The sequence below is a fragment of the Anolis sagrei genome, chromosome 4 (genome assembly GCF_037176765.1).
Source record: "Anolis sagrei isolate rAnoSag1 chromosome 4, rAnoSag1.mat, whole genome shotgun sequence".
In the NCBI taxonomy this organism is placed as follows: Eukaryota; Metazoa; Chordata; class Lepidosauria; order Squamata; family Dactyloidae; genus Anolis; species Anolis sagrei.
Window position 1 is genome coordinate 123,338,479 of NC_090024.1, and position 13,589 is coordinate 123,352,067.

General features: G+C 40.8%; 1 protein-coding gene across 11 annotated transcripts in view; it reads left to right on the forward strand.

The window, feature by feature from the left end:
- Positions 1-13,589, forward strand: part of RGS8 (regulator of G protein signaling 8) — a 93,760-nt gene that overhangs the window by 55,555 nt on the left and 24,616 nt on the right. For all 11 annotated transcript variants that reach the window (XM_060774473.2, XM_060774472.2, XM_060774475.2 and 8 more), the window contains one exon: positions 10,592-10,693. In XM_060774473.2, the coding sequence (XP_060630456.2) occupies positions 10,592-10,693 (102 nt within the window). The remainder of the gene's footprint in view (positions 1-10,591; positions 10,694-13,589) is intronic.

A 13,589-nucleotide genomic window follows, 5' to 3' on the forward strand; every position in this document is an offset into this window, starting at 1 on the left:
TGTCATCCATTTTTCCTTAGCCACCCCAAAATCTCGACAACATCTCTCAAAAGATATTAGGAATTTCTCGGGATCATCGTCCTTGGTAAATTTAGGGAATTTCTTTGTCAAATCTGGGGTATCCCCTCCAGATCTCCCTTCCTGGATATCACTGGATGTTTGAGACAAAGCCAATCTTTGCTTCTCTAGCTCAAACTCCATTCTCTTCAATTCTAACTCCCGTTCCAATTCTCTCTCTCTTTGTCTTTCTTCAAATTCTCTTTCCCTTTGTTTTTCTTCAAATTCTCTTTGTTTCGCCTCTCTCTCCATCTCCAATTCTTTCTCTCTTTGTCTTTCTTTTGCCTCTATTTCCAATCGTCTCATCTCTAATTTGTACTTAAGAGCCATTTCTGACATAGGCACTGGCTCTGTCTCTGCCTCAGAGCCCGAACTTTCTTCTTGGTCTCCCTCTCTTTCCTCAGCCAGCTTTCTCTGCCGCCTGGTAGCCATTGTTTCAACAACTTTTACCTCACAACTTATTCCTAAATTAAACTTAAGGCACTCGATCAGTTGTTATACGAATCCCGTCGTCTGCCACCAAAAATGTAAAGACGTATCAATGCCACCAATAAAAAGTAAAGTCGTGCGTTAATCCCACCAAATGGGACCACTAAAAATGTAAGAAAGTTCCTAGATTGCTATTAAATTAAACTGCCACCAATATGTTTAGAGACGTTGGTCTTAAAGTCTCTGTTTATCCCTATTTGCGTTGTGAGGTAACTTTGGTAGAGTGGAATGCACCGAACGTAAAATCAATGGAGGAGGCAGGTTTAAAATACAAAGAGAACAAGTTTATTGTTAAACAAAGCGTAATTGTTGCAATATTGAGATGTTGAGCTTGGCATATGCTTGATGGTTACAATATGGCTTGGTTGAGATACATTCAGGCTTTAGATGTTACAATCTTATAAACTCCTTCTACAGTGAAGTGCTTTATTATTTCAGTGTTCCTTGTTGTGAATATTCTCACTGTTTGTCCTATACCGGATCAAACCACTGATCTCCAGTCTTCCACTACTGGCGATCCTAAACCCCCCTCTGTTAGATTCTTTTTCCTCAAAGTAATCTAACGAGGTTTCACCTTCAGCTCCCTTGCTGAAGAAATATTCACAAACACTACAAACTAACTGATGTCTACACTGCTTCACTTCTCAGAGTCCCTTCTTGACTCTGCTACTATCTCAGAGTCCTTATCTGACTCTTCTATTTCCCCAGAGTCCTTAACTGACTCTGTTCCTCTTCTCAGGGTCTCTTCCTCCTGACTAAACTATTTTTCCAGAGTCCTATCTGACTCTGCTCCTCCTCTCGGGGTCTCATCCTCCTGACTGAAAATTAACTGTCACTTTCAAACCTTTTTCTCCTTAAGCTCCGCCCACCTCCTCTTCTGCCTTGTCACCATGGCAACCTATCTCTCACAGCTAGGACATGGCAACCAATGTAAAACATAAATACAGTTTAAACACAGTATAATAAACACTTTATAATAAACATTTCTCTACACAGACCAAGGTATGGTAGATAGGTGAGAGTTCAAGTACACTTGCCAAAGGGCAACAGCTCCCTTTTCAGGTCAAGAGTAGACATATGGGTGCTTGTAGCCAAAGGGATTATATATATACACGCTAGCAGTACCCACTACGCGTTGCTGTGGCCAACCTTCCCTCCCTCTTTCTCTCCTCCTTTCTTTCTCTCCTTCCTTCCCTCCCTCCTTCTTTTCTTCCTTCTTTCCCCTTTCTCTCTCTCTCTCTCTCTCCTTCCTTCCTTCTCTTCCTCTTCCTTCCCCCCATTTTCTTTCCCTTCATCTTTCTCCACTTTCTTCCTTCTCTGTCTATTCTTGGACTGCAACTCCCAAAAGTCCTCCTGATCGAGCTTTCTACCTACTGTGCTGTTTTATCTTTGTACTTTATATCACAGACAATGAGACACTCTTCTGTATAACCAAGTAACACAGTTTATTTATAACTTCTGTCTCCAACGCTTGTGGTTACATTTGTGTTTTGTTGCAATCTTGAGGCTTATAGTCAGTATCATATACTTGGTTTACTTTTCTGAATAGACTTTCAATGTTTCACATTCACAAACATGGTACTTGCTTCACACACTCTTGACTGAAATTATGTTCTGACTAAAGCACCACTGGCTTTCTTTATGTTCCTTAAAAAACTCGAGCTCTATTTAACTAACTGCTTCTCTATATCAGAAGTCTTTAACACATCTTCATAACTGCTTCTTTCTAACAGGCACTCAAAAACCAACTATCCTTTTCACACACAGATTCCTAACTGTCATTTTTAAACTCCCTCACTCTAACTGCCTCTTTCAGAACCTTGGCTCCGCCCCTTTGGAATGTTCAGCTCTGCTCTCCCCAACTGTCATTTTGGCCTAGCAGCCTTTTCAAATCCTGGGCCTACGCTAATCTGCATATGACCAATCGGCTTCACATATGCAAATGAATCATATCTCTGCTGTTGCTACCCTGCCTGTAACTATTCTTCCCTATCTGCCATATGTAAACATAGAGCTATACACCAAAAATTTAATATAGAGTAGCAATTTCACTACACCTACCTACCTCTATCTAATCTATCTATCCGGATGATTGCTGGGAGTTGCAGTCCAGGAATAGGAAATTGGAAATATGCAGGGATTGAGATGCTCTCTAATAAATCCAAGGAGAAGAAAGCTTGCAACTTGGAAGCAGTGCATTTGGATCATTGTCCTCTCCTAAAGAGCCTGGTCTAGAGGGATGCTGGGAACTGTAGTCGGGAAGAGAGTGTGGATATGCTATTGTGTTTTTAGTTTGCCAGAGGGAGTCATTTTTGCACATACACTGTAGCATCTTTTTTACTTTTTTTGGCTTTTAAAATCCCTTCTGTTGTGTTTTTCAGTGTTTTATGAGTGATGGTCACTCATTGGCCTGAAAGGTGTATTGTGTCCAAATTTGGTGTCAATTCGTCCAGTGGTTTTTGAGTTATATTAATTCCACAAACTGACATTGCATTTTTATTTAGTTATTGGACACAATACAACAGTGTCCAGTGGTTTTTGAGTTATGTTAATCCCACAAATGAACATTACATTTTTACACACACACACACACACACACACACAAAGAAAGATTAGGTGAGTGCTAAGGAAAGGGAGAAAAAATCTGCTCTGTCTTCTTTCCCCATGCTTACTTGCTTTCAGCCATCTTCTCCCAGCCTAGTTTACTTGCTGGTCTTCAAATGGGTTGTCTGAGGGGGCTAATTTCACCTCTCCCTCCTGTACGCACTAAACCCCCCCCCCCCCCAAACTTAGAAAGCAGAAATAAACTGTAATTACATACTGAAGCTGTCATGAATTAGTGCAGGGGTTCTAAGACTCTTTTGGCTGCTGAACCCTTTTTGAAGCAGAAATTTTTGAAGCAAAAGTTTTTGAAGCAGAAGTTTCTCGTGGAGCTTCAAGAAATGTATATATTAAATTATATTATATTATATTATATTATATTATATTATATTATACTAGCCATCCTCTGCCACATGTTGCTGTGGGCCCAGTCTGTGTATATATGTTTTGTGTGTGTATGTATGTGTATATGTGAATACATGTGGTTTTGCACATGTGTTGTAATGTAATTTTTTTGGCTTTTCAAATCTCTTCCACTGTGTTTTTCCGTGTTTTTATGAGTGATAGTCACTTGTTGGCCTGATAGGTGTATTGTGTCCAAATTTGGGGTCAATTCGTCCAGTGGTTTTTGAGTTATGTTAATCTCACAAACTGACATTGCGTTTTTATTTAGTTATTGGACACAATACAACAACTTGAAAGCACACAACAACAACAACAACCATATCTCATCAGCCAAAAGCAGGCCCACACTTCCCATTGAAATACTAATAAGTGTATATTTGTTAAAATTGTTCTTCATTTTAATTATTGTATTGTTTTTAAGTGTTTTTGCACTACAAATAAGATATGTGCAGTGTGCATAGGAATTCAGTCATGTTTATTTCAAATTATAATCCGGCTCTCCAACAGTTTGAGAGACTGTGACCTGGCCCTCTGTTTAAAAAGTGTGAGGACCGCTGGTTTTATGGATGAAAGGGATAATTGGTTGGAAATCATATTTTAGATGCAATGAAAACATTTTCAATAGACTTGTGTTATATATGTGTATGTGTGTGGATGTGTGTGTGTGTGTGTGTGTATGTATGTATGTGTGTATATGTGTGTGTGTGTGTATGTATGTGTATGTATGTGTGTGTGTCTGTGTGTGTGTGTGTGTGTATATATATATATATATATATATATATATATATATATATATAATGATTGTAGGCTGCAATCTTACATACCTTCAGTGAAATTTAATGCAACCAAAGTTAGAAGTAAGCTCACTGAACTGAATGAAGCCTTCATAGAATCATAGAATCCAAGAGTTGGAAGAGACCTCATGGGCCATCCAGTCCAACCCCCTGCCAAGAAGCAGGAATATTGCATTCAAATCACCCCTGACAGATGGCGATCCAGCCTCTGTTTAAAAGCTTCGACAGAAGGAGCCTCCACCACACTCCGGGACAGAGAGTTCCACTGCTGAACGGCTCTCACAGTCAGGAAGTTCTTCCTCATGTTCAGATGGAATCTCCTCTCTTGTAGTTTGAAGCCATTGTTGCGTGTCCTAGTCTCCAGGGAAGCAGAAAAATAAGCTTGCTCCCTCATCCCTGTGGCTTCCTCTCACATATTTATACATGGCTATCATATCTCCTCTCAGCCTTCTCTTCTGCAGGCTAAACATGCCCAGCTCCTTAAGCCGCTCCTCATAGGGCTTGTTCTCCAGACCCTTGATCATTTTAGTCGCCCTCCTCTGGACACATTCCAGCTTGTCAATATCTCTCTTGAATTGTGGTGCCTAGAATTGGACACAATATTCCAGGTGTGGTCTTTTGAGTAAATTTGCTTATGATTGTATCAAAAATGTACCCCCCCCCCCTTTTCTTAACAATAGAGAAGAATATACATACTCATTGCTTTCAAACCGTGTTTTTTTAGTATCCTTCTATCTTGCCTTTTGGGAGGAATGTTTAAACTTTCCAAATCACCATTACATAATAATTGTGACAGAACTAGCTAGATGTCCATTTCACCTAAATCAGTGGGCTGATGTGGGAGGATTGGAAAGTGGGTGAAAAAACATATTTTTTTTCAAGGAGAACATAGCAATTTTCTTAACAGATTAGCCAGAAGTAAATGAGACATTAATCTTGACCACAGGAACTCTTCCTAATCTTCCTCCAACCTGAAGAGAAAAAAACTACCTTTATGTCTTGAGTAGACTGCCCGGTGGCGCAGTGGGTTAAAGCACTGAGCTGCTGAGCTTGTTGATTGAAAGGTCGCAGGTTCGATTCCGGGGAGCGGCGTGAGCTTCCGCTGTCAGCCCTAGCTTCTGCCAATCTAGCAGTTCAAAAACATGCAAATGTGAGTAGATCAATAGGTACTGCTCTGGCGGGAAGGTAACGGCGCTCCATGCAGTCATGCCGGCCACATGACCTTGGAGGTGTCTACGGACAACGCTGGCTCTTCGGCTTAGAAATGGAGATGAGCACCACACCCCAGAGTCAGACATGACTGGACTTAATGTCAGGAGACTACCTTTACCTTAGACAAAAACACAGACACTTTTAATTAGTTCTATCTAGTTAAACATAAGCACGGATATAAATGAGTTGTTTGAGTTTGGGAGGATTTTTGCGTGTGTGACTTTTACGTCAAACTGTAATAAACTCTTGTCAGCTTTTCTCTGCAGTCACGAGGATTCGGGAGCGACATGCAGTCAAACTGAAATTCTCATGACCTTGTTTTTAAGTCATGATGTAAGATTACATAAGCTTCTTGCCTGCTGTAAGCTCTGCATCCATCCACCTTCATAGCTCAGGATTGTTAGGCTTCCACGGTTCTATATTTACAGAATTCCAAGTGGAAGTGACCATCTGGCACAGAATGTGGACTTATAATCACTCAAATGCAACTGTTGTGTTTATAAATGAGATAAAGCTCCAAATCCTCATACTATTGGCAGGGCTCCCAGGGCCACCATAAGCACTAGGCTAATATAATTTGGAAAGCCATTAGGAGGCCACCGTCTTCCTGTGGTAAAGCTGAAAACCCATTTCCTCCCATCCCAAGTCAAGGCTGACCAAAGGCTTTATCATACAGAGTTGATAAAGCAACGCTGCGGCAGGATAAAAGTACTTTTTGATGAGGCATACCCCATAAGGTCATCTATATAAATAAAAATGTAATGTTCGTTTGTAGGATTAACAGAACTCAAAAACCATGAACGAATTGACACCAGATTTGGACACAAGACACCTAACAACCCAATGTATGTCCTTCACTAAAAAAAGAATTGATTTTGTCATTTGGGAGTTGTAGTTGCTGGGATTTATAGTTCACTTAGATTCAAAGAACATTCTTTTTTTGTTATTTAAATTTTTTATTTATTGTAGCTTTAACGTATTCGGTATTTAAACATTCTTATACTTATCACTTCCCATTAACAATTGTACAGAACATGTATGTCTTGATACCTATAATATTTCATTCTCCTTCTTCATTACATCCAATCACCCAGTGCTAACCCTTTACCCCCGACCAGCCAATTACAATACTTATTCCCAAAAATCAGTTGTTTCTATTACAGGTTTGGTCCCCTTACCTTCTATATATACATATTCTATCAATTTCCCCCAAATCTTCCCAAAATCATCTTTTTTTGATAATCCTCTTTTAACCTTAATGTTTCCTGTCAATTTATCGTTTATTGCGATGTCCCAAATCTCCTTATACCACTCTTCCAATTGACACTCATAGAATCATAGAATCAAAGAGTTGGAAGAGACCTCATGGGCCATCCAGTCCAACCCCCTGCCAAGAAGCAGGAATATTGCATTCAAATCACCCCTGACAGATGGCCATCCAGCCTCTGCTTAAAAGCTTCCAAAGAAGGAGCCTCCACCACACTCCGGGGCAGAGAGTTCCACTGCTGAACGGCTCTCACAGTCAGGAAGTTCTTCCTAATGTTCAGATGGAATCTCCTCTCTTGTAGTTTGAAGCCATTGTTCCGCGTCCTAGTCTCCAAGGAAGCAGAAAACAAGCTTGCTCCCTCCTCCCTGTGGCTTCCTCTCACATATTTATACATGGCTATCACATCTCCTCTCAGCCTTCTCTTCTTCAGGCTAAACATGCCCAGTTCCCTAAGCCGCTCCTCATAGGGCTTGTTCTCCAGACCCTTGATCATTTTAGTCGCCCTCCTCTGGACACATTCCAGCTTGTCAATATCTCTCTTGAATTGTGGTGCCCAGAATAGGACACAATATTCCAGGTGTGGTCTAACCAAAGCAGAATAGAGGGGTAGCATTACTTCCTTAGATCTAGACACTATGCTCCTATTGATGTAGGCCAAAATCCCATTGGCTTTTTTTGCCGCCACATCACATTGTTGGCTCATGTTTAACTTGTTGTCCACGAGGACGCCAAGATCTTTTTCACACGTACTGCTCTCGAGCCAGGCATCCCCCATTCTGTATCTTTGCATTTCATTTTTTCTGCCAAAGTGGAGTATCTTGCAGTGGAGGGGATACAAAGTGGAGTATCCCCTCCTTCTTTCCATTTTTTAGCTATTAATAATCTTGCTGCTGTTACCAGATTGGCAATTAATTCTTTCAGTTCTTTTGGTATTTTAACATTGTCAATAAATGACAGCAGTGCTATCTCCGGTGTTCCTGTTATCTCTATTTGGGTGATTCTTCTTATTTCTTGAAACACATTTTCCCAAAATTTTTGAACATATTCGCAAGACCACCACATGTGTATATATGTGCCAGTTTCTTGACAGCCCCTCCAGCACTGCTTAGAATGTTTCTTGTCAATTTGATTTAATCTGATTGGTGTGAGGTACCATCCCCACACCACTTTATAATAATTCTCTTTTATTCTTATTGACATATTTTTTAATATACGCATATTCCACATTCCTTTCCAGTTTTGTGGGTGTATTACTTTATTACAATCTAACTCCCACATTCTTTTAAGGTGGTCCTCCTCCTGGACTACTCCCAGCAGCATTTTGTAGATATCACTTGTTATACCTTTTGTTCTGGGAACATTCTGAACCCCACCAATGATGGAATTGATACAAACTTGGCATACGGTTCTCCCATGATCGACAGAAAATACTGGAAGGGTTTGGTGGGCAGTGTCCTTTGGCCTTGGAGTTGTAGTTCACCTACACCCAGAGATCACTGTGGACTCAAATAATGATGGATCTGGACCAAACTCTACGCGAATACTAAATTTGCTCAAATGTGAACACTGGTGGAGTTTGGGTAAAATAGAATCTTGACATTTGGGAGTTGTAGTTGCTGGGATTTATAGTTCACCTACAATCAAAGAGCATTCTGAACCCCACCAGCGATAGAATTGGGCCAAACCTCCCATACAGAACCCCCATGTGGGCCACAGCAATGAGTAGCAGGGGACGGCTAGTATGATAATAATAATAATAATAATAATAATAATACTTTATTTATACCCCGCCACCATCTCCCCAAGGGGACCTGGGGTGGCTTACAGGAGGCCAAGCGCAGCAATACAATACATCAATATAACAGAACACAGCAATAAAAAGTAAAAATGAAAATAACAATTCAAAACCAATTGTAAACAACATATCAACAATATAAAATCACGACGTTTAAAACACAGAAGTCAAACACTATGGGCAGGGCCAATTCTAATGGAATGAAAAAATTAAAAGACTGGGTGAGACAGCAATGTAATATATCTGGATATGGGAACTGAAGGATAAAGTAGGCTTGATTGCACTAACGGGAGGAATAAAAGTGCTTCCAAGGGCATTGTGCAAGAATTGGTCAAGTCTAGGGATTATTATACATTCATTCAGTGAAGGCACACTGGGACAGCCAAGTTTTCAAGCTCTTCCTGAAGACTGCCAGGGTGGGGGCTTGCCTAACCTCTCTGGGGAGTGAGTTCCAGAGCCGGGGGGCTGCCACAGGGAAGGCCCTCTCCCTCACTTATTTATTTATTTACAGCATTTATCTTCCGCCCTTCTCACCCCGCAAGGGACTCAGGGTGGATTACAGTGTACACATATATGGCAAACATTCAATGCCAATTTTAACACACAACATATACAGACATACACAGAGGCTATTTTAACTTCTTCTGGCCGCCAGGGGAGCTGTTGCTTTCATCGTCCATCTGCGACACTGATGAAGTACTTCCGCATTCCCTGCATGCTTTTTTGCTGGAGTGCTTTGCTGGAGTCTTTTTTATGGCCTCATAAATTAGTTAATTTAGCCTCCCCACACTTTAAGGTGGTACCTAATTTTCCTACTTGACAGATGCAACTGTCTTTTGGGTTGCAAAGGTCAACAACAGGCAACACAATTGGTTGGAAACCCACTCCGACCCGGGCTGGCTTCGAACTCATGACCTTTCGGTCAGTAGTAATCTTAATGTAGCTGCGCCACAGTCCCGGCTAGAAGAGAAAGGTCGAGGGACCATAATGAAAGGGTCTTTGAGTGAAATTTGCAAATGCTAAGCAGGGGGCTTTGAATGAAATTAACATGAAAAGAGAAACATACCCTTTCTCTGCAGAAAAGGAGCAAAAGGGAAGAAAATGTTTTTAAGAAACAAGATGTGACATGTAGAGGTCGGAAGTTGTGTTGTGGTTAAGTTCAAAGGTTGTGGTTAAGCGCAGAGTCTGCAGGTACAAGAAGGTACTTTCCATCAAGAGGTAAAGGGAGAGAGGCTGGAAAGAGAATACTTTCCATGACCTATTACTTGAGTATAAAAGTCAGCAGAAAAAGAGGAGGGGCACGGCAGTCACTTGAAGGGTAGCATCTGCGTATGCTGCCAGGCTGTCCGTCTTCTTCATGAAGAAACTAAAATAAACCTTGTTTTTTAATCTTTTTTGGGACTGTCTCCTTCCTTACGTGTTCCCGTGATGTGGACCTAATAAGACCCAATTTAGGGTCTCTAACAATACAATTGGAAGGGACCCTGTAAATCAGGCTTGTCTAACCTACCGCCCATAGGCCGCTTGCAACCCACAACACCTATAAATGTGGTCCAATAAAAAATTGTAAACGTACTTAAAAATTAAGATATTTTTGTAACTCAGTTCTCGAGCACAAACATTATAGACAAAAATGGAATTGAATAACCAGAATATATTAACACTGGCATTTTATTCATAATTCACATTTTAATTGTAAACAATTCTACCTGCTTGACAAATTTGCACAACCCTCCAAATAGGGTGGCACATTATTCTCACAATGCAGAAACGGCACAACAAAAATACCAGTTTCTGGGGTGGGAAAAGTAGGGGAGTGGCTTACTTATCCAGCTTGTAGTCTTCCTGAAGGCATTTGGCACTGGTCAATGTTTGTCAAAAGGGTCTTACGTTGACTTAGGTTGTGGGGCTAATTCTCCTTTCTTCTCCTTCTCTCCCATTTGCTCTCCTACCTTGTATGACTGACTGCAGAAACAGAGGGATGAGGACTCGCCTTGGCTGCCTGTCTCACAAATCGGACTCATGCAGCGATTTCACAGCCATCTTGCCAGACAAACCTAACCGGGCTTTGAAGTGAGTAGTCATCCTCTTACTTTTCATTTCCCTCTTTTCCTTGCCTGAAACGTGGACTTATTCGCCCTTGCTTTTTGCTCTTGAAGGGAGTGAAGAAAATAGTTTGTATAGTTTTGGAAACCAAGGGTTCAAGTAAGTCCTAATCTTTATAGCAAGCAAGTTTATTGATTACTGATCAAGGGTCTGGAGAACAAGCCCTATGAGGGGCGGCTTAAGGAGCTGGGCATGTTTAGCCTGAAGAAGAGAAGGCTGAGAGGAAATATGATAGCCATGTATAAATATGTGAGAGGAAGCCACAGGGAGGAGGGAGCAAGCTTGTTTACTCCTTCCTTGGAAACTAGGATGCGGAACAATGGCTTCAAACTACAAGAGAGGAGATTCCATCTGAACACGAGGAATAACTTCCTGACTGTGAGAGCCGTTCAGCAGTGGAACTCTCTTCCCCGGAGTGTGGTGGAGGCTCCTTCTTTGGAAGCTTTTAAACAGAGGCTGGGTGGCCATCTGTCAGGGGTGATTTGAATGCAACATTACTGCTTCTTGGCAGGGGGTTGCACTGGATGGCCCATGAGGTCTCTTCCAACTCTTGATTCTATGATTCTATGATTCTATGATTCTACTCCACTGACCATATCAACAGTAAAGACAAAATCAAAAAGTATACAAATAGACACTAATCACTATCCTAAAACTCCTGTAATAGTGAACTAACACACATTAGAACTTGCTTAAGTTAAAAGTAATTATAAATATCATCATCAAAATGCCAAAGTAAAACTTCATACTACACACTATCCCAGAATACTTGTTGGGTGTCAAAATACACAAAATAAGAACTCAATAAATTTTTCCCAGTTTGTTGTTTTTGTTTTCCCCTTGCTTTGTGACATTTTTTGAGAAAGTAAGTCCATATTCATGATATCTAAGATTTTCAGAGTCCATTGTTCTAATGTGGGAATTTCCTGAGATTTCCATAACTGGGCTAATTCCTTGTCAAAGGCTTTCATGGCCGGAATCACTGGGTTGTTGTAGGTTTTTTCGGGCTATATGGCCATGGTCTAGAGGCATTTCCTCCTGACGTTTCGGCTGCATCTATGACAAGCATCCTCAGAGGTAGTGAGGTCTGTTGGAACTAGGCAAAAGGGTTTATAGATCTGTGGAATGTCCAGGGTGGGACAAAGGACTCTTGTCTGCTGGAGCTAGGTGTGAATGTTTCAACTGACCACCTTGATTAGCATACAATGGCCTGACTGTGCCTGGGGCAAACTTTTGTTGAGAGGTAATTAGATGTCCCTGCCTGCTTCCTCTCTGTTGTTGTGGTGTTGCAATTTTAGAGTTTTTTAATACTGGTAGCCAGATTTTGTTCATTTTCATGGTTTCCTCCTTTCTGTTGAAATTGTCCATATGCTTGTTCATTTCAATGGCTTTTGCCTAGTCCTAACAGACTTCACTACCTCTGAGGATGCTTGCCATAGATGCAGGTGAAACGTCAGGAGAGAATGCCTCTAGACCATGGCCATATAGCCTGAAAAAACCTACAACAATGCTGGACTAACTTCATTCTAGCAGCTGCTATTAAGTAAAAAAATATCTTATTTGAATTCATATCCATTTCAAAATTTGTGATACCTAATAGGAAGTACTCTGGTTTAAGATCAAACTTTATTTGTAATATTGATTGAATTTTTTTTGTAGATCTGGTACCAAAAGGTCTTAACTTCCTTACATTTTCACCACATGTGGATAAAACTATCTGTATGTTTGCCACAATTCCAACATTTCCCATCAGATCTTCCTTTATGGAACTTAGAGAGTTGTGCAGGTGTTAAGTACCACCTGTAAAACATCTACATTCATAAGCCATAAAAGAAAAGTACGACTGAAAGAACTTCTAACAACTGACGTCAAAAGGCAAAGAAGAAGAAAAAAATACATACAGTCTTCTGAAATGAAAAGAGTCTACAACCCTTGGGGCCTGAAAGTGGAATATCCCCCCACCTTTTGTTTGGTTTTTGGTGTGGTTTCCCCCACCCTCTCTGTTTTCTTTGTTGTCCTCATTTTCTTTAGGTTTGCTTTCCATTTTTCCAACTTTCCTTAACACATTGTTCCCACACTTTTGATGTAAACAGTTTTTCTCTTCCCTTTGTTTTTTTCCTCCTTTTTTATCGCATTATTACCAATAAGCTTTCCTATCATGCTCCATTCTTTTGTGAGCAATGTATATTCTATTTATTGTCGAAGGCTTTCATGGCTGGGATCACTGGGTTGTTGTAGGTTTTTCCGGGCTATATGGCCATGTTCTGGAGGCAATTTTTCTCCTGACGTTTCGCCTGCATCTATGGCAAGCATCCTCAGAGGTAGTGAGGTCTGTTGGAAGTAGGAAAAATGGGCTTATATATCTGTGGAATGACCAGGGTAATGTTTCAGCTGATCACCTTGATTTGCATTCAATGGCCTGGAAGTGCCTGGGGGGAATCTCTTGTTGAGAGTGAATTGAGAATTGAGAAATGTTTATTCTCAATAAAAATAAGATTAAAAATACACAAAATAATCTATGTAAAGAAAAATAATACTCAAGGTGCATAAAGTATATAATATTCAGTACACAGAATCATAGAATCAAAGAGTTGGAAGAGACCTCATGGGCCGTCCAGTCCAACCCCCTGCCAAGAAGCAGGAATATTGCATTCAAATCACCCCTGACAGATGGCCATCCAGCCTCTGTTTAAAAGCTTCCAAAGAAGGAGCCTCCACCACACTCCGGGGCAGAGAGTTCCACTGCTGAACGGCTCTCACAGTCAGGAAGTTCTTCCTCATGTTCAGATGGAATCTCCTCTCTTGTAGTTTGAAGCCATTGTCCAAATCTCCATGGAAGCAGTAAACAAGCTCGCTCGCTCCT